Below are 26,310 nucleotides of genomic sequence, written 5' to 3' on the forward strand. Positions count from 1 at the left end.
TCCCACCTTGACCATACATGACACCCCCGGCATACAACAGCTTCACACAGGTCAAAAAACTCTTCCCAAACACAGACATCACATTAAACAGATACCATGGTCCACTCTATCAAAAGCCTTCTCTTGATCTAAAGAGACCAGTCCAAAGTTCACATTAGAACCTCTCGACAAGTCCAACATGTCCCTAATTAAGAACAAGTTGTCCGTGATTGAGCTTCCCGGTACACAATATGTTTGGTCCTTGTGTACTATCGAGTCCAGATGGGACTCCAGAGGACCTTGGCAAATATCTTGTAGTCTGCACAGAGTAATGCCACAGGCCTCTAGTTCTTAAGTTCACACAAGTCCCTTTTTCTGGGCAGGAGAGTCAGATCCCCCCGACGGCAGCTCATCGGCAACTCTCATACCCAGACGCATTCATGCAACACGCCAGAATTTTTAATAAAACTCCACTGGGAGTCCATCGACCCCCGGTGCACGACTGGGAGACATCTGGTTTAAGGCCTCTGCCAGTTCATGGGACAACAGAGGAATGTCCATTTCATCCTTCTGTGCTAGAAAGAGCTTAGGGAGTCCTGCGAACAACAAGTCCTATACAACGCCGAATAAAACTCCACAGTCAGCTCCCGCATCTCCCCCACCACAGAGGTCACCCGCCCATCAGACAGCCGTAGACCATGCATACCCTTGGCCTCATCTACACCACCATCCCTGACATGACTAGGCCCAGCCTCTGCTGTCTGCATCTCACTGCCCCCTGCACGTTGACCTCGATTTCTCCCACTGGCGCTTGTGCCCTCACCTTGTCTACGGCCTTTATGTGGGCACGCAAAGCTCTTATGCCCCAAATCCTCACACTCAAAACACTGTAGACTATCTGTGCTTGCAAACCCTGCGTAGAGCCCCTCCCCATGCTTCCCTTTAAAATGTACATTTAGCTGTTGCTCATTGTTATTCGGAAACACAAACACTTGCCTCCGGAATGAAACAACGTGCTTAACGGCATCTGCCTGAAAGCCTGCTGACACGAAAACCGCTCGTAAACTTACCAAAACGACTCAGCTCTTTCCTGATTGGGATCATCCGTAATAAACGGAGGAAAATGTGCAACTACCACCCTTGTCGAAGGGGTAGAAAGAGGTGAAATTGGCACCAACACACCCCGTACAAATATTCCACTAGCAATTAGCCTACCAACTAAATTTGCTCTTTGCATGAACACAACCACAGCTTTGTTCATTCTAGAAGCGGAATGTATAAATTCAGATCCTACCTGTTCACCGACTGCAAGCAGAACCTCCTCCACTTTAACTCCATTCTCAGGAACACACCTGAATCCATGTCGTAACGACAGCGTCTCCTCCGCACTAGACTGAGAAGCCATCGCACACACCACACCTCCCAAACCCCAGGAAACTAACTCTATCCTCTTCCACCCTAACTTTGAAAAAACCTGTGCATACCGCTAAAACAAATAGTGCATTAACCCTCCACCACAGAAAATAAAATTGAAAGAAAAGACCAAGGACAGAATCAAGAAAGTTAGTTAGGACAGAGCCTTCCACACCAAACACTCTAACTCCAAAAACTCCCAGCATGCACTGCGAGAGAGAGAGTGAGAGACAGACGGATTGACGGGCAGGTGGGCGGGCGGATACATAGGCAAATTGAGTCAGTTGTTTAGGCCAGTGGTTGGGAACAGGAAAGATCAATGTGGGATCTGTAGAGCACAGACAGACATGATGGTGAGAGGAGGCGCAGGCATCATTATGTCCTCAGAGACAATATATCACAAGGAATCAAATTCGGCCTTTTTACATAAAGAGACATTTGAACAAGGAAAGGGACTTTGTCAAGACAAGATCTTGAAGTTTATTCATCCTAACATGTATTTTTTGGGCAATTCAACAAGAGCTTTTCCATACGAAAGCTGATCAGGTATTCAGTGGGTTTCATAATCCAGGTATTATGAACAGTGTATAAAACCTCACAGGGGGTCATGCACGCTTATTGCAAGTTGTACAATGCATTATAACTGCAGACTATGGTGTTACCCTTTTTTTCTGGGAATACAAACAATCCCTCGTCCCTACTACACCCTTACATGTCGCCTCCTCAGATGTTATGTTTCTGACGCTTATTAATAAGTGCTTTGACGAGGATGACTACATCACATGGAGGTGAGATCAAATGTCCAATGATGACACCATTACACAAGCAGGTTAAATGGGGATGTGCTACTTGAAGACTCTCTTGTACATGTTCACACAGACACACCTGTACAGCTCCTGTGATGGCCCATACCATATAGTAGTAAAGTATCATTTCTTTCACTGAGTATAAATGGACATTGCTTGCCCACTAAAAGTTGCTGAATCGGCCTACATGCTCTCCTGTCATGACTTGGGTATATTTGGGACTCTGCCCAGTGTCCACTCATGTGAAAAGGCCATTCTTCTGCACTGGCCTGCGCCGAGTTTAGCATCATGGGAATGACTGCCAGCACTGTCATACCAGCTCAATTCCCATGAGAAAACATTTGAGTTTAACCAAATAAAACGAACGGAAGGGAGTAGGGTCATTTGAGATAACATGTTGAAAGAAAGACAGAGATGTAGCTATGAAACTGTATTTTTTTTACCTACAGCCTAATAAGTCAGGATGAGAGAGGACAGGAGAGTGTGCTGGGGAGGGAGACGAATCTGTACCAAAGAGCAGTCTCCCTAGCACACGCTCATGGACAGACGGTAAAGGTTGTGTTGCCACCTAGTGGACATAGGCACCATTGCAATTTCACTCAGCAAATGTCACTCAGTTTGTTTTACATGTCCTACTTGCACTTCAGTAATATTGTAAAGAAGTGAATGAATGCACACATCCTTTTTTAAATCCAAGGTAGATTATGGTATTATGTTCGATTTCATATCAAGAATAAACATGATAAATTAGAATACAGGATAGACATTTTCTATGAACATCATTTTCAATGGAATCAATCCCATAGATAAGCATAATGCTTTAATTCTTGTGACTCAGTGAGCACTTTGTCACTTTCGGTCTGCCTTGAGGAAATCTTGTAGCCCATGACCTTTTGTGACCTGAGAAGATACTAGAGGAGAGCCATAGCCAGGTAAATGTAGAGGTGGGTGGGAATGGCATGTGATGTCACGGCTAGACACGGTGGGAAAAGCAACAGGTAGCTCAATGTATGCTAGCGTTCCTGACTGTAGCATCACAGACCACACCTGTGAAGATGGCCCAGGTTAAGTCACCCGTGGATGGTGTCAAGAGTCAGCAGCAGCGTGCAGAGATGTACTCTGATATTACCATCGTCAGCTCCAGCGCAGGTTAGTCCAAATGCTATTTTCTGTCAAAATTCTATTGTAATCAGTCAAAATTGTATGCTGAAGTTACGTTATTAATAACAAATTATACATGGTTGTAGGCCTTTAATTTATATCTGCATGATTTAAGTGTAAATATGAGTTAATGTTGTAGTATTAGCCAATTGTTTTCATTCAAATATTTTATATGAAAATGGACTGAAAAATGTAAGTCCTTTATATTTCTAGACTTTGAGGAAAATGATTGAAAGAATAACAAACAAACAAAAATGTCAAATATAAAATACTATTTTGGCCAGTTCCCTGTTCCTTATGTCTGTTTGCCATCCAGCGTAATGTGAACAGCCAGTCAACTATGTCAACCAATTTGACAAATTAGTCACTGTTAGCTATTGTTAACTTAATCTCGGACAAATCCCCATGTCTCTGGTATCTCTTTCTCACGAGATTGAATTTGGTCAGCAAAGCCTCGTGGCTATTAGGTTGCTCGAGGTTGATGGGGAAAGATAAAGTCATGTAATCTCTTTTTTTTTTTAAAAAGGACATTCATCAGTGAAATGTGTCCTTACAAATTTGGGCGACTTCCTATGTGGTGAACGTGAAACACAAGTAGGTTTAATAGGCCTGGCCAGCCTACCTCATGAAAGGTGAACTAGAGTATAATCAAGAAACTCAGCCACAATTTTACTGTTCAATTCAAAGTCCTCACCCACTCAACCTATTCTTATCCCGCCTACAGATGTGGGCAGCCCAGCCAGAAAAGGCCCATTTGACAGTATGACCCCAGGCCTCAGCAGGCGTGGGAGAGCCTATCCATCCCCAGCGCGCAGGCGCCATCGCACCACCTTCAGTCACAAGCAGCTGGACCAGCTGGAGATGGCGTTTGGACAGAACCACTACCCCGACATCTACTGCCGTGAGGAACTAGCGCGGCTCACCAAACTCAATGAGGCACGCATACAGGTCAGTGGGCTTGGGCCTATTTATCCGTACACCGGGATTTCATACATTTTTTATCCTGGGTGGGAAAGTTGATCATAATTGCGATGTCTAACTCAAACAGTTTTCATTTACAAAGGAAAGGCCATGACATACAGTGGGGCAAAAAAGTATTTAGTCAGCCACTAATTGTGCAAGTTCTCCCACTTAAAAAGATGAGAGAGGTCTGTCATTTTCATCATAGGTACACTTCAACTATGACAGACAAAATGAGAAAGAAAAATCCAGAAAATCAAAATTTTAATTAATTTATTTGCAAATTATGGTGGAAAATAAAACTTTTCTTATTGACCAAATACTATCTCAATACTTTGTTATATACCCTTTGTTGGCAATGACAGAGGTCAAACAATTTCTGTAAGTCTTCACAAGGTTTTCACACACTGTTGCTGGTATTTTGGCCCATTCCTTCATGCAGATCTCCTCTAGAGCAGTGATGTTTTGGGGCTGTTGCTGGGCAACCAGGACTTTCAACTCCCTCCAAAGATTTTCTATGGATCTGGAGACTGGCTAGGCCTCTCCAGGACCTTGAAATGCTTCTTACGAAGCCACTCCTTCGTTGCCCGGGTGGTGTGTTTGGGATCATTGTCATGCTGAAAGACCCAGCCACGTTTCATCTTCAATGCTCTTGCTGATGGAAGGAGGTTTTCACTCAAAATCTCACGATACATGGCCCCATTCATTCTTTCCTTTACATGGATCAGTTGTCCTGGTCCCTTTGCAGAAAAACAGCCCCAAAGCATGATGTTTCCACCCCCATGCTTCACAGTAGGTATGGTGTTCTTTGGATGCAACTCAGCATTATTTGTCCTCCAAACACGACGAGTTACCTGTATTAATGGCACCTGTTTGAACTTGTTATCAGTATAAAAGACACCTGTCCACAACCTCAAACAGTCACATTCCGAACTCCACTATGGCCAAGACCAAAGAGCTGTCAAATAAAAATCCCAGAACCACACGGGGGGACCTAGTGAATGAACTGCAGAGAGCTGGGACCAAAGTAACAAAGCCTACCATCAGTAACACACTACGCCGCCAGGGACTCAAATCCTGCAGTGCCAGACGTGTCCCCCTGCTTAAGCCAGTACATGTCCAGGCCCGTCTGAAGTTTGCTAGAGAGCATTTGGATGATCAAGAAGAAGATTGGGAGAATGTTATATGGTCAGATTAAACCAAAATATAACTTTTTGGTAAAAACTCAACTCGTCGTGTTTGGAGGACAAAGAATGCTGAGTTGCATCCAAAGAACACCATACCTATTGTGAAGCATGGGGGTGGAAACATCATGCTTTGGGACTGTTTTTCTGCAAAGGGACCAGGACGACTGATCCGTGTAAAGGAAAGAATGAATGGGGCCATGTATCGTGAGATTTTGAGTGAAAACCTCCTTCCATCAGCAAGGGCATTGAAGATGAAACGTGGCTGGGTCTTTCAGCATGACAATGATCCCAAACACACCGCCCGGGCAACGAAGAAGTGCCTTCGTAAGAAGCATTTCAAGGTCCTGGAGTGGCCTAGCCAGTCTCCAGATCTCAACCCCATAGAAAATCTTTGGAGGGAGTTGAAAATACCAGCAACAGTGTGTGAAAACCTTGTGAAGACTTACATAAAACGTTTGACCTCTGTCATTGCCAACAAAGGGTATATAACAAAGTATTGAAATAAACTTTTGTTATTGACCAAATACTTATTTTCCACCATAATTTGCTAATAAATTCATTAAAAATCCTACAATGTGATTTTCTGGATTTTTTTTCCTCATTTTGTCTGTCATAGTTGAAGTGTCCCTATGATGAAAATTACAGGCCTCTCTCATCTTTTGAAGTGGGAGAACTTGCACAATTGGTGGCTGACTAAATACTTTTTTGCCCCACTGTACTTACTATCCATTGTCCTATAAATTGGTTAAATCTCAAATTCAACCCAGTTAAGTTCATTTTTTATTGTATTTCACAGGTATGGTTCCAAAATCGGCGTGCCAAATACCGCAGGCAGGAGCGTGCGTCTCAGAAGCTCTTGCCAATGGCCATGATGCCAGGGCACGGGGCACTGTTGGGCAGCATGTGTGTTCAGTCCACAGGGTTGACCCGTCAGTACTACCCTCACTCCCTGGCTCACCATATCCCCCGGTTCCCTTCTCTGCTGCCCTCAGGTGGTTACTCCCACCACCCAGGCTCAGCCAGCCAGTGTTCCTGCCCCACAGTCCCACCAGAGCCACAACCCCCCCGCCAGCACGAGGAGTGGTACAGCCCACTACGGAACATTGGAGCCCCACCCAGCAACCTGGCCACACCTGTGTTCTCCCTGACCTCCATGCCTGCTCTAGACCCTGGCTCTCACTGGAACTAAAGAAAGAGTAACTTCTACGTCGGGAAGTAGACAATCTCTTATAGGCTGTGTCTCGAAGAACTAACAGTTATTCATTGCACCTTAGATTAGATGACAAAATACCGTTTTTTGTATCTATACAGTGATAGCTAGTAACTAAAGAACAGGAAGAATTTAGAGAATAGTGAGAATGACTAAACTCCTCCCATTGAATACCTGACATTGCATGTTTTCTTGAAAGTTCAGGGTAGCCTAACTGAGAGAAAGACATTCGTGGGTAGTCTTGAATTATCCATATAGATTGTCTGAAATATACACTATACATCTTTCTAATGCCTTTTGTATTTTCACAGTAAATAAAGTAGTGTGTATTGGGAGTGATTTGTTTGTTTAAATGTTAAATTGATGCTAGAAAGGTTTTGTATCATTTCAGCCAGTAGATTTTATAGTAGCGTTCACAAGTCAAAACGGGTCCCCACAATTGTATACAACGTCATCCATTTCGTACAGTGCCTTCAGAAAGTATTCACACCCCTTGACTTTTTCAAATTGTGTGAATTTAAAATGTATTTATAGATATGTTTTTTTCACTGGCCTACACACACGACCCCATGTCATAGTGGAATTATGTTTTTAAATATTCTGACAAATTTGTTCAAAATGAAAAGCTGAAATGTTTTGAGTCAATAAGCATTCAACCGCTGTTATGGCAAGCCTAAATAAGTTCAGGAGTAAGAATGTGCTTAACAAGTCACATGGACTCTTTGTCCTGAATACAAATGGTTATGTTTGGGGCAAATCCAATACCATACATTACTGAGTACCACTCTCCATATTTTCAAGCATAGTGGTGGCTGCATCATGTTATGGGTATGCTTGTAATCATTATGGACAGGGGAGTTTTACAGGATAAAAATATGTATGGAATGGAGCTAAGCACAGGCCAAATCCTAGATGGAAATCTGGTTCATTCTGCTTTCCAGACAATAAGGTGCATTCCCCTTTCAGCAGGACAATAACCTAATACACAAGGCCAAATCTACACCGGAGTTGCTTACCAAGAAGACAGAGTATGTTGTTGAGTGGCCGAGTTACAGTTTTGACTTAAAGGGATTTGAAGGAAGATGCTAACTAGCGTTAGCGCAATGACTGGAAGTCTATGAGTATCTGCTAATTATCATAACCTACACCTCAGACAGATCTGCACTAACATGCACTCAAGAAGGCTGCAGTATGCGAATGCCACTTTGAGACATATTCAACATAAAACATCAGAGAAGACAGTCATATATATTTGTTTATTGCAGCATATTGCAAAGACAACACAGTTGCATGTGTCTACTACTCTTGTCATTTTATAGATTTTAATAACACATTTCTATTCAAGTAACCTGTATTCACCGAACAACCGTCACTGAATGACGAAATTAGAACTCTTTTGTAACAAATAAAGTTTCATTATTCATTTGGAAGTATTATAAAATGGGTTGAATATAGACCTGGGCCTTATAGCATAAAGACCTGGTAACCTAATGATCTGTAACTGTTTGACAGCAATGGAGCTCAATTGGAAAGAATCAAGTGTGGTCTAACGAGACATAATGTAACATCATTACTTCAATAGCATTTATAGCAACATAACCCTGCATTCTACTTATAGCACATCTGTACAATTAAGTTAACCCTTCAGTATTGCTGTCACCCAGAGGTCTCACTGTGCTATAAGTCAAAGTGAATCCAGTGATGAAGAAATCACAATGCGCAGCACAACACATCTTCTGTATTAAAATTCAGATTCTGTTCATCTCAAGTATCAGCCCTGCTGTAAGCGGAATTGTGCGTTCAGGTAGGTGGGTAACAGACTATGTAAGGGATGTAAAGTACGTGTGGATCAGCAGAAAAATGATTTGTGATTGACTGTGTCTGACCAGAACCAAACCCGTACCAAGTGTGGCTTTTATGTTACCTGAGTCACATTCGGTTTGAACAAATGGGAGAAAGCGTTTTTGAAAACAAGAACGAGCAGTAGGACTTAGCCCAGGTATTACCGCCTCCGTTTCTAAACGCCGTCTTCCATTTTGTTCCAACTGAAAGCAGCCCTGTTCATGGCTCGTTTCTGAGCGTCAGACAAATCCTCCAAACCTGCTTTGCCATTCCCACACTCCCACATACTCTGTGGTACAGTATACTGCATCCGGGCTGTAACATTCCCACTATGAGTAAATAGTACAAGAATGGTGCAGTAGTAGTAAAGGCCACTCTTAAAGTTAAGGACCACAGGCAGTTGTCATGAATGGCCTAACTTGATTGGCTGCATAAATATCAAAACCTTTGGTCCATAATCCTGGATTTTATACAGCAGAGCAGCGCTTAGGTGAATACCTGCTCAAGAATTTCATTCTAAAATGACTGAACTAGTTTAGTTGCTAGCATACAGTAGACACAATTGGCAGTTTAATAATTACAGTAATAATTGAATAATCTACTGTGTATATCAGGGCTGGGCAAACCTTTCAATCTGGCCCACAGGAGTTTTGAGTAAAACCCTTTTATTTTGTTTTGGGGGACGGGGCTTAAAAACTGCAGGTCACACTTGAACGTCTGAAACCAGATAGAAAGTATGTAGAAATGATAACGGACCTAAATAGTTTCAAATGACTACCCTTTTTCTGACCCGCAAATAGGTTTTGACAAACAAAAATGGGTCAAAACAAAATCTGTGCGACCCTCCGTTGAATTTCGAAAAATCCCAATGTGGCCCTCAAGCCAAGACGTTTGCCCACCTCTGGTATAGATGCTGTCTGGACGGATGAAGGATAGTGATAGCCCCACAGAGAGCGTGAGACATGCACACCGGCTCAGGTAAATTAACGTGGTGTGGTGGAGAAAGTGGTGTGGTGGTGTGCAGTGCACGGAGCCAGACCCCAATAGTTAGGCACCGTCTCTCCTCTACTCCAGGGACCTGGCAAACTCGGCGTAGTCTATGTACCCGTCGTTGTTTTTGTCATTGTCCCTCAGAACATCATCTATAAGGCTTGTGAGGTCCTCCTCTTTCATAGGCTGGCTATCCTCTCCTTTTTCCTACAGAAAATGTGGAAACATGGAAGTGCACGAGTGTGTAGATGAATAAAGTACATACAGTATGTGGCATCATTGGCTGATAATATCTTTTTTTTTTTTTACATTATGTTTTTCCTTTCACACATACCTCTTTGTGCACATGGGTGATGGCTGTGGCCAACTCCAGCCCATCCAGTAAGTTGTTGCCATCATAGTCGTGCATCTTAAAGTAGTGCAACTGCAGCTCCTGCGGCGACATATCCGACTCCGGCTTGTCAATCACACCTTCCAGATGCTCCATGATGTGTCTTAGAGGACATAGGAGAGACACTGCTCAGTGCATTAACCATGCACACACTGTCCGCCAAATGATCGGTAAAGCTTGGAATAGAGCAAACTATTTAGATAGATAGATAGATAGATAGATAGATAGATAGATAGATAGATAGATAGATAGATAGATAGATAGATAGATAGATAGATAGATAGAATCTATCTATCTATCTATCTGTACTTCTTCTGTTGCAAAGCATTAAAGAGCGGAGGATCCTAATGAACACAACCCTTTACTCACTCTCTGTCATGGACCATGTTCTTGTCCAGGTGCATGTTAGGACGGTGACTCTCCGGTGGGTGTTCGTGGGCTGCCTGCTCATGTGAACGAACAGACAGCAGAAAGCAGGAGACCAGGAGTAGCCAGCCCCACACCACGCTCCTCTTGCTACTTACTCTTAACACCATTCTGGGCTGTACAGTAACTACACAGATACTGACACAGACAGAGAGCGTGAGCAAGGGACATCATTTTAACAACAAAGTTAATCAAAGCTGAATAATGTGAACAATGGTTGCAAGCAAGGTGAAGGCACAGAACAGCCAGTGTCACTCCGTCACTGAATGGCAAGAGCTTTCACTAGAAATAGGTGATCCATCTATGAGCCCATATGTTAACTTTTGGAAACACATACATGGCAGAAGAATCAGAAGATTGATCAAATGGAATTGAATTATTTTCAGGCAATAATAGCTTCATTGTTTTCAGTGATATGTTATTATATGTACAGTTCAGAATACAATCTAGCTAGTGATGTTGTTGATAGACACATGGCTGGCTAAAGTTAATAATACTTGCACTTAGTTGGTTTAAGAACATCAGTTAGTTTAAGCAAGATCATTCATATGGTGATAACAAGCACACCGTAATGGATCTGCAGCGATATGAATGATTAAAATGCATACTCACCAGTTGACAAACAGACTTGGAATAGTTCGCTTGTAAATTAACTACATGTATTTTCTTCAACCTTTTTGGGCATTACTGTGAGCCGTAGTCACCTTTCAACTCACGGACACGACAGCTAAATTCTGATTGGATATCGGCATTTTGCGTCAGAGATTTGAAGGCGTGAGGTAGCCAAACCCAGACACCTGTGCAAAACAGGAATGTGAATGTAGTTGTTCACTGGGTATTTCGTTGAATTTGTTAAGTAAACACATTTGACAAGCAAATATCAACCTTTCATAGGGAAAATGAAGCCACCAAATCTATTTTCCGAATATTTGAGGGTGGATTAGCAATAGAAACTTATCCTGACCTAAACATTAGTTTGCTGTGTAGCGAGTCAAGTGTTTCGAGCTGTCGTTTTCCAATGTTTTTGTGAAAGACCGATTTAGCAGCCGTCCTGGGAAACTATGCCAGCAAAAATGTGTTCTACCATCATGTTAAGGTCTATTAAATAATGTATTGTATTCTTGACAAATGGTCATTCAGATAATTGTTTGCCCCACCACTTTCTCCCTAATAAAGGCACTCGCCAATTATATGTATACATTTTTGTATTCAGTTTGTAACATGTAAAGTGTTACATTCTTTGCCAATGGTTTTTCAACAGCTGAGACCCTCATAGTCACGCGTTACCATACAATGATGAATTGTCTGAGCAGACCATATGGCAGGTGTAGGCCTAGCTACCTTGAGCCACAAAACCTGAAAATCGGGCAATGAAAATAATTGACAATTGACCTTTTAAATACAGTAGCCTATTTAGGATTTATTGAGGGATTGGACATACACTGCGGTAAAAATCCGGAATAATAACTTGCCACCTGTGTGTCTCTTAGATCCACAGTTTGAACTTTACTGTTGTATCTATACCCTCTGCACTCTAGTGGGCTATTAGCGCTAATCCCAGGAATTGATCTAGTTGGGGAAAGCTTTTGAAGGGAAATCTAGGACGGTTATCTAGGGCAAAAGGCACTTCAAAGCAAAACGTTTTCAGCAGCCTATAGGCTAGCTAATGTGTTGCTTCTACCGTATTACAATGTAGGGTAAAGAAAAAAAATAATTCTACAATAATTGATTTTTCCCCTAAAATAGTTTAGGTGTGTAGACCTATTGTATGCAAACTAAATACAAGCGTAATAGGGTAGAGTCGACTACAAGGAGTTATTATATGTTGACTGGCTATAAAGCAATCATAAGCTACTTCATTAAATTGTTATTATGAAAAATAAACAAATCTGAATCTGCAAAAGTACACACAAATCTCCCAATCTCATCTTCAAACTGAAGCACCTGTCCTACAGTAGCCTCTGAGTTGGTATACAACTCGTTAACAGCATTGTTTTTTTCATTGTGTGTGCTAGTCCACATTGACTGATTGGTATTTAAGAATAAATGATGATTCCATAATATTTTGACATGTCCACCCAAAATGTTAATGAGGAGGGACGTTCGGGCAGCCGCACATGCTCATAGATGGCATTACACTTTATTCATGATTTGTTTGCCAGTCCGCAGTTACTCCCCGGGTATCAGGGGAGTACGTTCACCGAGACAGATCGGGATCTAGAGCGGGCATGGCATCCAATAGGGTCTCTTTCTCGCAATACCGTCTGGAAGCGGAGATCGACCGCTACAGAGCAGAGTGCCAGTGGGACAAGATACCCACTATCGTAGAGCAACTCGTGGCCGCCAGATTTCACGAAGACGGTGAGTGATAACTACCTGTTGGATTCTGGTATAGGTTTCTTTTTCCTGACTAAGTTTTTGTCACATGTCCAGACAGGGATGGCAATAGTTCCGCATGAGTTGGACTTTGTACTCTGCAAGTAAGCGCTTACTCTGCAAACAATGAAAACGAACAGCTTTAGGTATGCCCAAACTGCAGTAGTTTACCATTCGAACAACTACATAATCACCTTACACCTCTCAATGGACAATGTTTAAAACACAGAACATATTGTAGTGAAAATGTATTAACCGATTGTCACTATCACTGTCATTTGTTCATTTTTTAAAATGATTTTCCATGTATAATAACACACCACTCAAGCACATTCACCAGGAGTGCAGTCTATATATTCAAATCTACTGTGTACTCAGTCTGAAGTGGGTAGCCAAATGTAGCTACTCACCTCATGTCGTTAAAGTAAACATGGGGTAAGGTGACATGGCTCACGACCTTGCTGCGTGTCACTGTTATTGTGTTAATGACCAAATCTTGTCATTTGATGTCATTTGATCAGCCGGATGGAACTCCCACTGCCCACCTGAGACTGTTTTCACCATGCCTGCAGGTGTACAGAACTGCTAAATGTGTTGTGCCAGAGTGTGTAGAATTCAAGTCATCCCTAGCTGGTCTTCTGTTGAAGTCTGTCTTGATGTTGACAGTTTGCCCATAGTTTTGACATTCTTGATTTTGCAACAACACTGTCCCTAGTTGTTAAAAAAAAAAAAAAAAAACGAAATGCTTGTGTTCCTAGCTCCAACAGTGCAGTAATATCTAACAATTCACAACAATACACACAAATCTAAAAGTAAAATAATGGAATTTAGAAATATATAAATATTAGGACGAGCAGTGTCGGAAAGGCATTGACTAAAATACAGTAGAATGGAATACATTATATACATATGAAATGAGTAAAGCAATGTGTAAACATTATTTAAATATTTTTAAAGTGACTAGTGTTCCATTATTAAAGTGGCCAGTGTATATAGGGCAGCAGCCTCTAAGGTGCAGGGTTGCGTAACCGGGTGGAAGGCGGCTAGTGATGGCCCCACCAAAAATCTGGGCTAATAATGTAAGAAATAACACACAAAAAAAAAAAATACTGCAAAGTTGCTTAGGAGCTAGAAGCAGAGCTGCCCTATCTGTCGGCGCCGACTACAAGTTGCAATTCAAGACAAGGGTGAAATCACGATCAGTCTCTGACCAGGACGTTTTGAGATCAGAACAGTGTGTTGAAGATAATGTAGCTTTATTCAGATGCCATGTAGAGGATATGTTATTCTCCTGAAGAATTTATCCACCACATGAACATTCCACATTGCTGCTAGATTGTAGTTCATGTTTTAGAGAGCAGAATTATTTGTTTTATGCATTATGACACCATATTCTTAATTTAGTAGACCGTCATTGAAAATAAGAATTTGTTCTTAACTGACTTGCCTAGTTAAATAAAGTTTAAATACAAATACAAAATAAATACTGTACATCACGAGGTTTGGGTAGGTTACTTTCTAAATATAATCTGTTACTAGTTACTTGTCCAAAATTGTAATCAGTAACATAACTTTTCACAGTAATGTAATCTGATAATGTTCCGTTACTTTTGGATTACTTTCCCCTTAAGAGGCATTAGAAGACAAAAATGATCCATTAAACATATTTGGTGTGTCATCATAGTGACACACATGTGGTCACTATCTGACATGTGGTCAGGTTCGCACAGGTGGCCTTTTTTCAATGCTGAATTGAATGTCATTGAGAAAACAGAAAGGTGTCAATGTATTTTTTTCACAAACATAATTTGTGCATTTAAAAGTAATCCAAGAAGTAATCATGATTTTTTTTTCTCCAAAAGTATCTATAATCTGATTACAATATGTTTGCTGGTAACGTAACTGATTACAGGTACCGTTTTTTGTAATCAGATTATATGTAACTGTTTTACATCAGTTCATCCCCAACCCTGTACATCACATTAAACATTCTCCAGCCCCTATCATCCCTTTCAGTGACAAACCTTGACTGGGCCAGTCTCATAAGCATGGGGTGCTACAGTGTGTCAGAGATGCCAGGACATATACTCCAGTCACAGACTTGGCGTCAGAACACACCACCAGAGACGGGAGAGGAGTGTTTGCAAGTGACTTGTATTGCCATCCAGTGACTTCAGTTTTAGGCTCCCCTGGTGTTTTTTTCTCCCTTCTCTCGGGGGCTTGTGGGAAATTATGCTATGATGGATTGGGCTGGGTTTATTTTGTGTCCCAAAGCAGCTGACCCCTGACCCTGGACTCCCACTCTGCACTCAGCCCACCAACCCCTTTCCCTACACTGAATTCTGTCCTATTTCCCTGTGCCCTCCTCCAGATGACTACGGGACGCTGTTATTGGCAGAGGCCCTGCTGGAGGAGTGTCTGCAGGACAACCTGAGGCTGTTACGCAATGCTACGCCTTTGACGGACATCAACCAGCCCAAACTGTCCCGGTCAAAGGGCTACCTCAACTCCATCCTGAGCAGGGGGCTCCTGGGGGTCAGTCTGAGCATCTCCCCTCTGTGTCACCTCCCTCTACATCTTACTTCCTCCTATTCTACTTAGCTTTCTATCTCGTTAACTTGTTTCACCATGTTTCCAGTCAGTCTATTCTTTATACAGTGCATTCGGAAAGTATTCAGACTCCTTGCCTTTTTCCACATTTTGTTACGTTACAATCTTATTCTAAAATGGATTATATTGTTTTTTCCTCATCAATTTACACACAATAGCCCATAATGACAAAGCGTAAACAGGTTTTTAGAAATACTGAAATATTACATTTACATAAGTATTCAGACCCTTTACTCAGTACTTTATTGAAGCACCTTTGACAGCGTTTACAGCCTTGTGTCTTCTTGGGTATGACGCTACAAGCTTGGCACACCTGTATTTGGGGACTCTGCAGATCCTCTCAACCTCTGTCAAATTGGGTGGGGAGCGATGCTGCACAGCTGTTTTCAGGTTTCTCCAGAGATGTTCAATCGGGCTCTGGCTGGGCCAATCAAGGACATTCAAAGACTTGTTCCAAAGCCACTCCTTTCTTTGTTTTGGCTGTGTGCTTAGGGTCATTGTCCTGTTGGAAGGTGAAACTTGGCCCCAGTCTGAGGTCCTTAGCGCTCTGGAGCAGGTTTTCATCAAGGATCTCACTATACTTTGCTTCGTTTATCTTTCTCTTGATCCTGACTAGTCTCCCAGTCCCTGTCACTGAAAAACATCCCCACAGAATGATGCTGCCACCATCATTCTTCACCGTAGGGATGGTGCCAGGTTTCCTCCATACGTGATACTTGGCATTCAAGCCAAAGAGTTCAATGTTGGTTTCTTCAGACCAGAGAATATTGTTTCTCATGGTCTGACAGTCCTTTAGGTGCCTTTTGACAAACTCCAAGCGGGCTGTCATGTGCCTTTTACTGAGGAGTGGATTCCATCTTGCCACTGAACCATAAAGGCCTGATTGGTGGAGTTCTGCAGAGATTGTTGTCCTTCTGGACAGTTCTCCCATCTCCACAGAGGAACTCTGGAGCTCTGTCAGAGTGACCATCGGGTTCTTGGTCACCTCCCTGACCAAGGCCCTTCTCCCCTGATTGCTCCGTTTGGCCAGGCAGCCAGCTCTAGGAAGAGTATTGGTGGTTCCAAACTTCTTTCATTTAAGAATGATGGTGGCCACTGTGTCCTTTCGAGTCTCATAGCAAAAGGTCTGAATACTTATGTAAATAAGGTATTTCTAATTTGTATCTTTTATAAATGACCAAAAAAAACTAAAAAACTGTTTTTGCTTTGTCATTATAGGGTATTGGTTGTAGATGGATTGTAGAAGGATTATTATAATTTTTTAAATCAATTTTAGAATAAGGCTGTAATGTAACAAATGTGGGAAAAGGGAAGGGTTCTGAATATTTTCCAAATGCATTGTATACAGTATGTACCTGTTTTCTCTGTGTTACCCTTCACTTAGCCTCTCGTAACAGCCTTCGTGTTGTGTCTCTCTCTCTCTGTATGTCCCCACACAGCCCAGGCACCTGAACGAGGCTCTTCTCCTGATGGCCAAAATACACTATGTCCAGGGTCATTACCGTGACGCCCAGGGCATGTGTGCAAGGGTGGGCATAGACGAGCTGACGGGGGACGAGCAGCCCGTCTACCACCTGCGTCTGCTCGCAGAGGCCTTTGTCATCAAAGGTACCAATCCTTTCATAAGCAAATACTGGGTGGTATGATATATGGAAAACGCATAATGTTTAACCTGTGTGGTATTTAGTTATGGAAATTTTTTAGAAGACAGACTAAACATTCTGTGTTACCTGAAATGTTGACCTGAATATGACCTATATCAGGGATGTGCAACTTTGATGGGGGTGGGGGCCACAAAAAAGCTGAACTCATCATTATTACTTAAGCAGTAATGCCCAAGGGGGTGTGGTATATGGCCAATATACCACAGCTAAGGGCTGTTCTTAAGCACGACGGAACGTGGAGTGCCTGGATACAGCCCTTAGCCATGGTATATTGGCCATATACCACACCCTGAGGTGCCTTATTGCTATTATAAGCTGGTTACCAGCTTAAATTAGATCAGTAAGAGTAAATGTTTTGTCATACCCGTGGTATACGGTCTGATATACCACGGCTGTCAGCCAATTGATCCAAGGGCCTTCAACATTGTGCAGCCTGCAGGCTGACGGTTGCTCATCCATGAACACTCAATGCACAAACTAAAGGAAGGACCAGGGCCTATTTTCATAAAGCATCTGAGTAGGAGTGCTGATCTAGGATCAGGTCCCCCCTCTGTCCATTCATTATAATCTACATAGCAAAACTGATCCTAGATCACCACACCTACTATGAAACGCATTATAATTACAAGCCCAGAGCTACAAATGATGATTATTTCAATCAGGTATCTGGTTTTAGTCTCCGTCTGTACTGTGTAATGATTACATGGATCTCAAATATGATTTGCATACTGGCATTACTCTCTCTCCCACGATTTAGACAAAGAGACAGCCAAAGCCTGCAGACTAGCACGTTTCCCTGAAAAACACTCAAGTTGAACAGCACTGTGCATAAATGTACTTAATGATCTATTCCCTAATCCCCATGGTAGGAGTTATTATAGGCCTGTGATGACTATAACCGTGTATGGTTTTAGAAGTCGCCCTTTCTAGGATGTCTGAATACAATCATGAGAATGAAATATGCCTGGAAAACCTTTGCTTGATTAGAGAGATCAGTAATCTCAGGTATGTTGATATGAATGTAGTGAAATCTTTACTCCAAAGGCACGAACAGACCAGTAAGATTGTCGAGTGTCTACCGGCCGAGAGTACTTAGCACCTCTGAACAGAGTGCCGGCAGGAGGACCCTATAACAGACCGAACCGCCAGCAAGCGAATGAATGGGTTAATGAACGGCCCCCTACCGCACAGGCCGACAATCGGTCTGGTGAGTTTTCTCCTTTAGGCTGTGAAAAAAAGGAAGCGTTGGCCATGTGTTCATTTACATGAGGGAGGAAATTTGACTTGACAGATTGCTATGCGTTGATTCACTTGCCAAAGGTATTGTTATGTGTGTGTGTCTTTGTGTCTGTTCGTTCTTCAAATCACTTCCTGGTTTAAGACTTCTCTTGGAAGTGATTACAAATCAAATGGGAACTTACTCAGATTTGAGTTCAAGTAATGCAGTAAAGATGTCTCTAGGGAACCATCTATATATAGTTGGACTGGAACTATGAGTTCTGTTAGGCAGAGTTTCCACATGAACACGCACACACACACACACACACACACACACACACACACACGCACACACACACACACGCACACACACACTGAAACAGAGGGCGTTGTCCATTGTCACACACAACACACTGCTGGTCCATGTCTGGATAATTGTGTTTGAGAAGCGTCACATCATCATCATGAGATGCATTACATTCAAACCAGTCATAGCTTCCTGGCCGTAGACATGTTAACGTCATCACAGTGTCTGCTGCTTAGATTGAAGGGAAGATTTCATGAAGCAGCCTTGTTGACGTCTATCATTGAATAAACCATAATGGACTATAAGTAATGTTAGTAGAATAGTACTAGAGTCAAGCCAATATGCTTAAAGAGAAGATCTGATGGGGATCACTCAGCTATGTACAGGGCTTGACATTGCATAGTTTCTCAACCTCCTTCCAAGGTTTCCATTATATTGTTTTGTTAATGTTATGAGATAGGAATATTTGTTAGATGAGGTCTTGTCTATTGGCAGCTGCTCCTTATTTGATTAAGGCTGTTGTCTGGTCGTGTCCTCCCTGCAATCCTGGAGGTCTCGTCTCACTCTATTTATTTATACTAATAACCATATTCTCCCTCCGGCCATCTGTCCCAAGCTCATCCTCCCATACGCTCATTGTCTCGAAATGACACATTATCCATAGAAAACAAGCCGGCGTCTTCCTACAAGCAACAGTGCTATTTGTTTTCTGTGTCAAATGTCTTTCTTTCTTTCTTTATCCCTCTGTATCTCTCTGTATTTCTCTGTATTTCTCTCTCTCTCTCTCTCTCTCTCTCTCTCTCTCTCTCTCTCAGGTCTGTCCCTGGACCACCAGGCAGTGTCAGCTGCCTCCCGCGTCCGTCTGTCTGAGCGAGAGGAGGAATGCCTGTCCTGTTACCTGAGGGCCTGTGACACAGCTCTCGTTTACCTGCAAGAGCTCGATAAGGTGCGTGTGTCTGTGTGTTTTTGCTTGTTTTTTTGTTGTTGTTTTTTTACCCCCAATGCAGATAATACATGTTATTTCATGATACAAAGCGGCACAAAACCACTTGGTGTATGTGTTTACCAACTGAAGTTGTTACTGTGTTGGCAGATGGTGGTCACCCCTAGTTCTAAAGTAGGTAAGGCCAGTTTGGCCCTTCCACCACTGGACATTGACCTGGGCTTCTTCCAGCAGGCGGCGCTACAGAGTGCGTACCTGTGTCTGCTACATAGGGGGTGAGTAAATGGTCCGGTAGAGCAGTCAAAGATGGTGGAAGCTTCGCTCTCTTCCTGTCTGGAGCAGTGCATTGTGATTTCAGCCACAGCAAGTGGCACTTTTGTTTTTGACCAGTAGGTTTCAGTATTGCACCTCAGATAGGACAGAGTTATTGTTTGTAGTGGCGGGATTGAGCTCTGGTGCGCCACTCATTGATACGTAGATGGAGCAGCATGCTATGCTGCTGGCACTGACCAACAAGGCCCTAGGCATTGAACACCCTGTCTGTCTGTCCGTCTGTTTTGTCTGTCTGCATGTCTCTGTCTGTTTTGTCTGTCTGTCAGTCACCTGGCCCAGGGAGCCCACCAGCTGCGTAGGGTCCTCAGGGTGGTGGAATCTCGAGGCTCCCAGAGCTTCAGGAAGGTGAGGAGGGCTCACATTGTCACCTAGTTAGCAGGACGAATCCCTGGCTGTCTACCGGTATATGTATTTTACCTTTACGGCCTGGAGGTTTTCCTGACAACGCGACTTGACTTAGTCAGGAAACAGTCCTGGCCCTAGTTGTGCCCTAGTTATATTTTCCGGGTGCTGTATGGCATGTTTAATTAATGTGCCTCATAGGCTGCAGCGCGGAAGCTGGCTGAGGTGTTGCTGAGCTCGGTGAGTGAGGACAGCTACTGGGCCCCCATGTCCCTCCCACCCTCCGCCTGGCTGCAGAGAGAAGGGAACGCCGGGCCGAAGGACGCCATCTACCCCTCCTCCAAACCACCTCAGCGCTACAGTACTGACAGGTCTGTAGCTCTCCTCTCTTCTTCTTTTCCTTCCTCTCTTTCTTTCCCTCTGTCCCCCCCTTGCTTTTCTGTTCATGTGTAATTGCATTATTCCGCTGATATTGCTCAATCATTTAGCTTCACCACTGGCTTGAGAGATCAGCTCACACTGTGTGTGACCCTGCTTGAACCGTTGAACCTTAAATAGTCCCAGAGCTTCGACAAGACAGACCTTCCTAGAGGCCCAGTCCACCATTCCGGTCATACAAAACACACACGTGGAAAATGACTTGATCTCACCACAGTCTGACTCCAATTGGCTCGGAACTCTGTGGACACGGGTTTCCTGTGTGGAGTTTTTAGAGGCTTTGTCAGGGACTTACCTTTGACTGTTCCAGCGGATCTCATATAAGATCTTATTGGTATGCGCCATCCTCGGAGGATATCGAATGCTGCGCCCCAAACAAAGTGCGTGAGTGAGAGCACAAGAGCAGGAATGGGGAATGCACTCTGGGAAATAAGGTTGCTGTTGTTGTATGCCCGATTCGTTGTCACGGGTTCCTTCTTTAGAAGTGCCCTGATAGTGTCTTGTAATTGTATCTTTAGTCGGTACGTCAGGGGATCAGCCAGAGAGCAGTCAAGATCGAAGGAGAGAGAGAGAGAGTGAGATGGTTCAACTGATTGGTGGGAGGAATGGGGAAGGTGCCAGAGAAAAAAAGAGAGGGATCAAGGAAGGAGGCAAACGTGGACACGCGTGCTTACACATTTTGTGCACGTGCGGGTGAGAGACACCCGAGAGAGCGGCGTGCTATGATACTGTAGGGGTGGTCAGAGGGTTGTGTTACACCACCAGCAGGTGAAGTGGAAACAGGACACTCCCCGTGATCTAGCCAACGGAATGGGGCTGTTGCGTTACTCGTCACTTCCTGCTCCTATTTCCTGTGTCTCCTCGCAGTGTCTTCTGTCCCCAGGACGTGGTCGAGGAGGCAGTCCTCCTGCTGCTCATCACAGAATCCATGGTGAGACATTGATTTTAAAAAGGCTTTGACAGGTGTAAGGCTAGCTTTCACTGGTCCCGTCAAATCCGGTAAAGGAAAGGACCCTAGCAGATTAAAGGCACTTCATAGGCCTACTATTGCAACAGACTTGTGTTGAATCTGATCCTGAATCTGTACTCTTCCCCCTATAGGCCAGCGGAGATGCAGTCATCAGCCGAGCGCCCGACCATAAGGAGGCGCAGGAGACCAGTCTGCAGGACGCCACCTCTGTCTATGACCTGCTGAGCATCGGCATGGCCAGGAGGGGGCAGTATGCCATGCTGTCTGAGGTGAGCCTGCCTCGAAAAACACGGGAGGCTAAAGGGAGGATAGGAGATACTTCAACAGAATTAGCTCTACACTGTGTGAAGGGAAAGCCCTTGCCTGGCAACTTTGTAATGCCCCCTGTTGTGTCATATACTTTCAAGCAGGGTTTTGTGCTCTCTCTTTCTCTGTGTCTTTCTCTGTATCCTTTTCTGTCTTTCTCCCCCCTCTCTCTCTCTCTTATTCTCTGTCTCTCTGGCTTACCCAGTCTTCTCTCTATTTGCATTCAGGTTGGCAGCCATTTTTTCTCCAGGTGAATGAGAGTGAGCACTGGCAAACAGGTGAACCCTCTCACGTGTGGGGCCATGCAGGGCGCCACTAGGCTAGCTAACAATAGACGCTGGCTATGTCTGTCTGCCTGGCTAACTTCCTCCCTCTCATAGGTGTCACAGTGTGGAGCTTGCTAGTTAGAGCTCTTTAACTTAACCTCAAGCCCTCAACCTTCAACCTCACTCTTCTTCAACAACGTGTGTTGATACGTCTGCCCTGCGAGCTGAAATGCGTGTGTGTGCGTGTCTTGTGTGCCTGCACGTATGTATGTGTTCTCCAGTGCCTGGAGCGGGCCATGAAGTTCTCGTTTAAGGAGTTCCACCTCTGGCACCAGTTGGGCTTGTCACTCATGGCGTGTGGGAAGGTGAGCTTATCGTCGTATCTTTTCACACATTCCCCACCATTCACATGCACAGACACACGCACAAGCGCGCGCGCACACACACACACACACACACACTTTCTATCCTACTGGCACCACTACCTGCTCGCAATCATATAGGCTCACTCATCCTCTAAATGTTGCTGTGAGGTTGCGTGTGCGATAGCGCTGACTGAGCGAGCGCTCATTGGGCGATGATGGGTAGTGTGACACAGATAGAAAGTTCTGGAATCTGAGTGAAACAGGAGGATTGATCTTCTCCTTTGCCTGGCTGCCTGCAGGACGAGGCGACTCTGGAGATCAATGGAGAGCTCTGGAAATAGGCTGTTCCGTATAAGGATGGGGGGGGGACCATAAAGGCCTGATTGGTGGAGTTCTGCAGAGATCCGCTTCTTTTTAGGGCCGGCCGTGTGTGTGATAGTGTTTGTAGTGCATTGATGAATGGCCTATATGAGTCCGTATCTGTGTTACTCTATATGGATAGTAAATGTGTGTGTGATCTATACTCCTGTTATATCACTTGACTACAGTATGAGAGTGTGTGTGTGTAAGCATGAATATGTGAGTGTGTGTGTGTCTGTGTTTTACAGAGTGTGGGCGCCGTGTCTGTGCTCAAGGAGTGTGCCAGGATGAGAGCCGAGGACCCCTCACTGCCCATGTTGGCTGCCAAAGTCTGCATCGGCCAGCTGCACTGGGTGAATGACACACACACACACACACACACACACACACACATGCACTCTTTCTATTTCACAATACATGTACACAACATACCATGCATACCATCCATACAGGAAGTCTGTCACCATCCAGAATAGCTGCACCCATTATTCCACACTAACAACGCCCTACCCACCCCTCCACTGTGGTAGCCAGCCCAGTGCTGGCTGTCCCGTTGATCCAGGAGGGGGGTGTTGGTGTAGGATTAGGAGACGCGTGACGGCATGGCACATCTGTCAGTACAACAGAGGAGCTAGAGATCATGGGTGTCTCGAGAGACTAAGGCGCTTACAGCCGTAATCACAATAGGACACTGTGGGACCACAGAGCAACGAATGACAATACATCTGGACCCAATAACCTTTGACCATGCAAAATGATTGGCACCCTGGATAAAGACGAGCAAGGACTGTATAAAATGAATAATTTTGGGAAATGTTGCATCTTTATACTCCTATCATTATTTTTGCTGGAAGAGATTTTGTTTAACAAGTATTATTGTAATTTGATCCACAAAGAGACAGGGTTCAAAATGATTTCACACCCCTGTTTTCAATACCTTTCAGAAGCTCAGGATAATGGCACTGAACCGTTTTCTAAAATGTTTCGTGGAACTTTGTTGATAGCGTCCGTATTCCGAGAAAGAGAGGGATCGCGAGAGAGGAGGAGGATGAAGAGCGGGGAGAGGAGAGCTAGAAAGAGAGGGATCGCGAGAGAGGAGGAGGATGAAGAGCCGGGAGAGGAGATCTAGAAAGAGAGGGATCGCGAGAGAGGAGGAGGATGAAGAGCAGGGAGAGGAGAGCTAGAAAGAGAGGGATTGCGAGAGACGAGGAGGATGAAGAGCAGGGAGAGGAGAGCTAGAAAGAGAGGGATCAGCTCAGCCCTGCTCAGCCACACTCTGACTGCAGCCTGGCGCTGTTTGAGGGGGGACTAATTTGTTAAGCATGAATTGCTATTTGTTAATATCAAACAAATCAGGTAAATACATCATTTTTCTCTCTCAACTCTATAGTGCGCTGTTCTTCCCCTGAATCTACAGAGTCCTCCTCACACTAACCATACACTGCCTTTTAACACTATTCAATGTCATTCTTCCCTCGATGTCATTCTGCCTACCATACAGGCCTTCGGATACGAACTCTCTATGCGATATGAATAGAAAAGCTCACTAAACAAGACAAACTGACCACGCCTTTAAACCCTTGAGCTCACAGTTGGTTCCATACTAAGTACTTCAGCAGACTAGATACTGTACTTCTAGACACCCATACTGTGTCTGACTGTTATCTCTGCGTGTGTGATAGCTGGAGGAGGCAGAGGCCCTGTCTCAGAGTGTGGTGTCCATGGGAGAGGAGGCTGCAGAGTTTCTGCCCCGTGCGTACCTGGCCGTGGGGCTGTGCTGCAGTCTGCAGGCCTCTGACGGTAAGAGACATCACTGCGAGCTGCTGTCGAGGCAGGATAGGTTTCCTGTAACAAACGGAGTCCCTTGTCCAGATACAGTGAGGAAACGCCACTTTACGGAACCCACTGAACTCACTTGTCCTGACGATCCATCGTTTCCTTTCCTAATTCACCATCCCCATCACTCTTTGCCATAACTAATTCAGAGGTAAACTGTGTATGGATGAATCTGAGGTGTTACTCACGAACAGTCAATGGTGCAAAAGACAGTAGAACTGTGCGGAAAAAAATACCACGAACCTCATTATAATCTACTATTAGAAAATGTCCACTAAAATGTCTTGTTTTCCACTTATGGATTTGTCCCTCTGTACCTAATCTCTCTCCAGCCACTCTGAAAGCTCAGCGGGATGAGTTCAACAGACGAGCGCTGCAAAATCTGCAAAAGTATGTACCAACTGCCAACCTCTCTCTGTCGGTCTAGGTTGGTCTTAACCTGTGTGTTTGTTTCTGTAGTCAGCGTGCGCTACAGTTTGTGTGTTTATTCTGCTTTGTCAGTGAGTGTGACCTCTCTACTGCAGAGCCTATGCACTGGACCCCAATGATGCTAAGATTGCCCTCTACCTGTCGCTCCAGCTGGCTCTTGTACGGCAGGTCAGTCAGCACGGCCACACACGCACTCACCATTAGGGCTTGTCTTAGTGGTTCTCCATCTTGGATCTTATGCCTCTCTAGTTCTTGGGTTTCTGTTCTTCACTGTGGGTGTGTGTGTGCAGGTGGCAGCTGCCATGGATCCCCTGCAGGTGGCTCTGTCTCTGCATGGGGACGACCTGCACTCTCTCCACCTGCTGACCCTGCTGTTCAGCGCCCAGAAACACCACCAACATGCCCTGGAAACCCTCACACTAGCCCTCAGTCAACACCCCGAGAACTTCAAGTAGTACCACACTCTCTCCTGTATTCTCTGTCTGTCTGTCTGCCTGCCTGCCTGCCTGCCTGTCTGCCTGCCTGTCTGTCTGTCTGTCTGTCTGTCTGGTCTGTCTGTCTGTCTGGTCTGCCTACCTGCCTGTCCTGCCTGTCTGTCTGTCTGTCTGCCTGCCTGTCTGTCTGTCTGTCTGTCTGTCTGTCTGTCTGTCTGTCTGTCTGTCTGTCTGTCTGTCTGTCTGTCTGTCTGTCTGTCTGTCTGATCTGTCTGTCTGTCTGTGAGACCAGCTCCGGTGTGTGTCACCCATACGGGTGCTCTGGACCTTTCTGTGGGGATAGGGTGTCTTACCACGGACGGACACACACACACACACACACACTGAAGGCTTTATTTAGACGTGCCAGACCGGGCATCTGCACTGCGCCGCGCAGACTACCCTCACACACCTTTACCCTTTTCACACTGCCGCACTGACTTTACCATGTAGGTTGGTGTTGCAGTACTCCCTCTCTGTTTGAGAAGCAGAAAATATTATGCAGTAGTAAACACACACTGACACCCTGCATTATACTCATATGTCACCATGCAATTGACCCGTGCCTCAGTGTTGCCTCTTTCTATTAGAAGAATATGGATATTTGATAGCCACGTGCCATTTATAGTAGGTTGCAGTACCACCTCACCTGAGCGTCTGCAATAACCATCTAATACACGTGTTCTTCACAGAACAACCATTTGGGGTC

General features: G+C 44.3%; 3 protein-coding genes across 5 annotated transcripts in view; 2 read left to right on the plus strand and 1 right to left on the minus strand.

Annotated features, from left to right (window-relative positions):
• Positions 1-727: 727 nt before the first annotated feature.
• On the plus strand, positions 728-7,051 carry prop1 (PROP paired-like homeobox 1). The gene is made up of 3 exons (XM_024424529.2): positions 728-3,347; positions 4,084-4,307; positions 6,303-7,051. The coding sequence occupies exons 1-3, from the start codon at positions 3,209-3,211 to the stop codon at positions 6,693-6,695; spliced, it is 756 nt and encodes a 251-aa protein (XP_024280297.1). The 5' UTR covers positions 728-3,208; the 3' UTR covers positions 6,696-7,051.
• Positions 7,052-7,953: 902 nt separating this feature from the next.
• mcfd2 (multiple coagulation factor deficiency 2, ER cargo receptor complex subunit) lies at positions 7,954-11,096 on the minus strand. 2 transcript variants are annotated; one of them, XM_024424531.2, is made up of 4 exons: positions 10,978-11,096; positions 10,309-10,503; positions 9,883-10,042; positions 7,954-9,755 (listed from the first exon to the last, which is right to left on the minus strand). In XM_024424531.2, the coding sequence occupies exons 2-4, from the start codon at positions 10,473-10,475 to the stop codon at positions 9,624-9,626; spliced, it is 459 nt and encodes a 152-aa protein (XP_024280299.1). In that variant the 5' UTR covers positions 10,476-10,503; positions 10,978-11,096; the 3' UTR covers positions 7,954-9,623. The 2 variants fall into 2 exon arrangements, with proteins under 2 accessions (XP_024280299.1, XP_024280300.1); XM_024424532.2 differs by having other exon boundaries at positions 10,309-10,492; positions 10,978-11,078.
• A 1,416-nt stretch (positions 11,097-12,512) lies between these two features.
• ttc7a (tetratricopeptide repeat domain 7A) overlaps positions 12,513-26,310 on the plus strand; it is a 42,841-nt gene continuing 29,043 nt past the window's right edge. Inside the window, exons 1-15 of one of the 2 annotated variants that reach the window (XM_042323494.1) lie at positions 12,513-12,726; positions 15,113-15,276; positions 16,791-16,959; positions 19,356-19,486; positions 19,634-19,758; positions 20,083-20,161; positions 20,360-20,529; positions 21,464-21,527; positions 21,698-21,835; positions 22,420-22,503; positions 23,112-23,216; positions 24,546-24,663; positions 25,032-25,089; positions 25,224-25,296; positions 25,419-25,579. In XM_042323494.1, the coding sequence (XP_042179428.1) occupies positions 12,594-12,726; positions 15,113-15,276; positions 16,791-16,959; positions 19,356-19,486; positions 19,634-19,758; positions 20,083-20,161; positions 20,360-20,529; positions 21,464-21,527; positions 21,698-21,835; positions 22,420-22,503; positions 23,112-23,216; positions 24,546-24,663; positions 25,032-25,089; positions 25,224-25,296; positions 25,419-25,579 (1,772 nt within the window). In that variant the 5' untranslated portion in view covers positions 12,513-12,593. The remainder of the gene's footprint in view (positions 12,727-15,112; positions 15,277-16,790; positions 16,960-19,355; positions 19,487-19,633; positions 19,759-20,082; positions 20,162-20,359; positions 20,530-21,463; positions 21,528-21,697; positions 21,836-22,419; positions 22,504-23,111; positions 23,217-24,545; positions 24,664-25,031; positions 25,090-25,223; positions 25,297-25,418; positions 25,580-26,310) is intronic. The other variant, XM_042323495.1, reaches the window with a different exon arrangement.

This window comes from Oncorhynchus tshawytscha, linkage group LG06 (genome assembly GCF_018296145.1).
Source record: "Oncorhynchus tshawytscha isolate Ot180627B linkage group LG06, Otsh_v2.0, whole genome shotgun sequence".
Classification (NCBI taxonomy): Eukaryota; Metazoa; Chordata; class Actinopteri; order Salmoniformes; family Salmonidae; genus Oncorhynchus; species Oncorhynchus tshawytscha.

What these genes read in the sequence shown, in the direction of transcription:
- prop1 (XM_024424529.2), top strand. Translation starts at nt 3,209, where the DNA reads ATGCTAGCGTTCCTGACTGTAGCATCACAGACCACACCTGTGAAGATG. An exon ending in CATCGTCAGCTCCAGCGCAG is followed by an intron (nt 3,348 to 4,083) that starts GTTAGTCCAAAT and finishes TCCCGCCTACAG; the next exon opens with ATGTGGGCAGCCCAGCCAGA. An exon ending in TCAATGAGGCACGCATACAG is followed by an intron (nt 4,308 to 6,302) that starts GTCAGTGGGCTT and finishes TGTATTTCACAG; the next exon opens with GTATGGTTCCAAAATCGGCG.
- mcfd2 (XM_024424531.2), bottom strand. Translation starts at nt 10,475, where the DNA reads ATGGTGTTAAGAGTAAGTAGCAAGAGGAGCGTGGTGTGGGGCTGGCTA. An exon ending in AACATGGTCCATGACAGAGA is followed by an intron (nt 10,043 to 10,308) that starts GTGAGTAAAGGG and finishes ATGTCCTCTAAG; the next exon opens with ACACATCATGGAGCATCTGG. An exon ending in TCACCCATGTGCACAAAGAG is followed by an intron (nt 9,756 to 9,882) that starts GTATGTGTGAAA and finishes CATTTTCTGTAG; the next exon opens with GAAAAAGGAGAGGATAGCCA.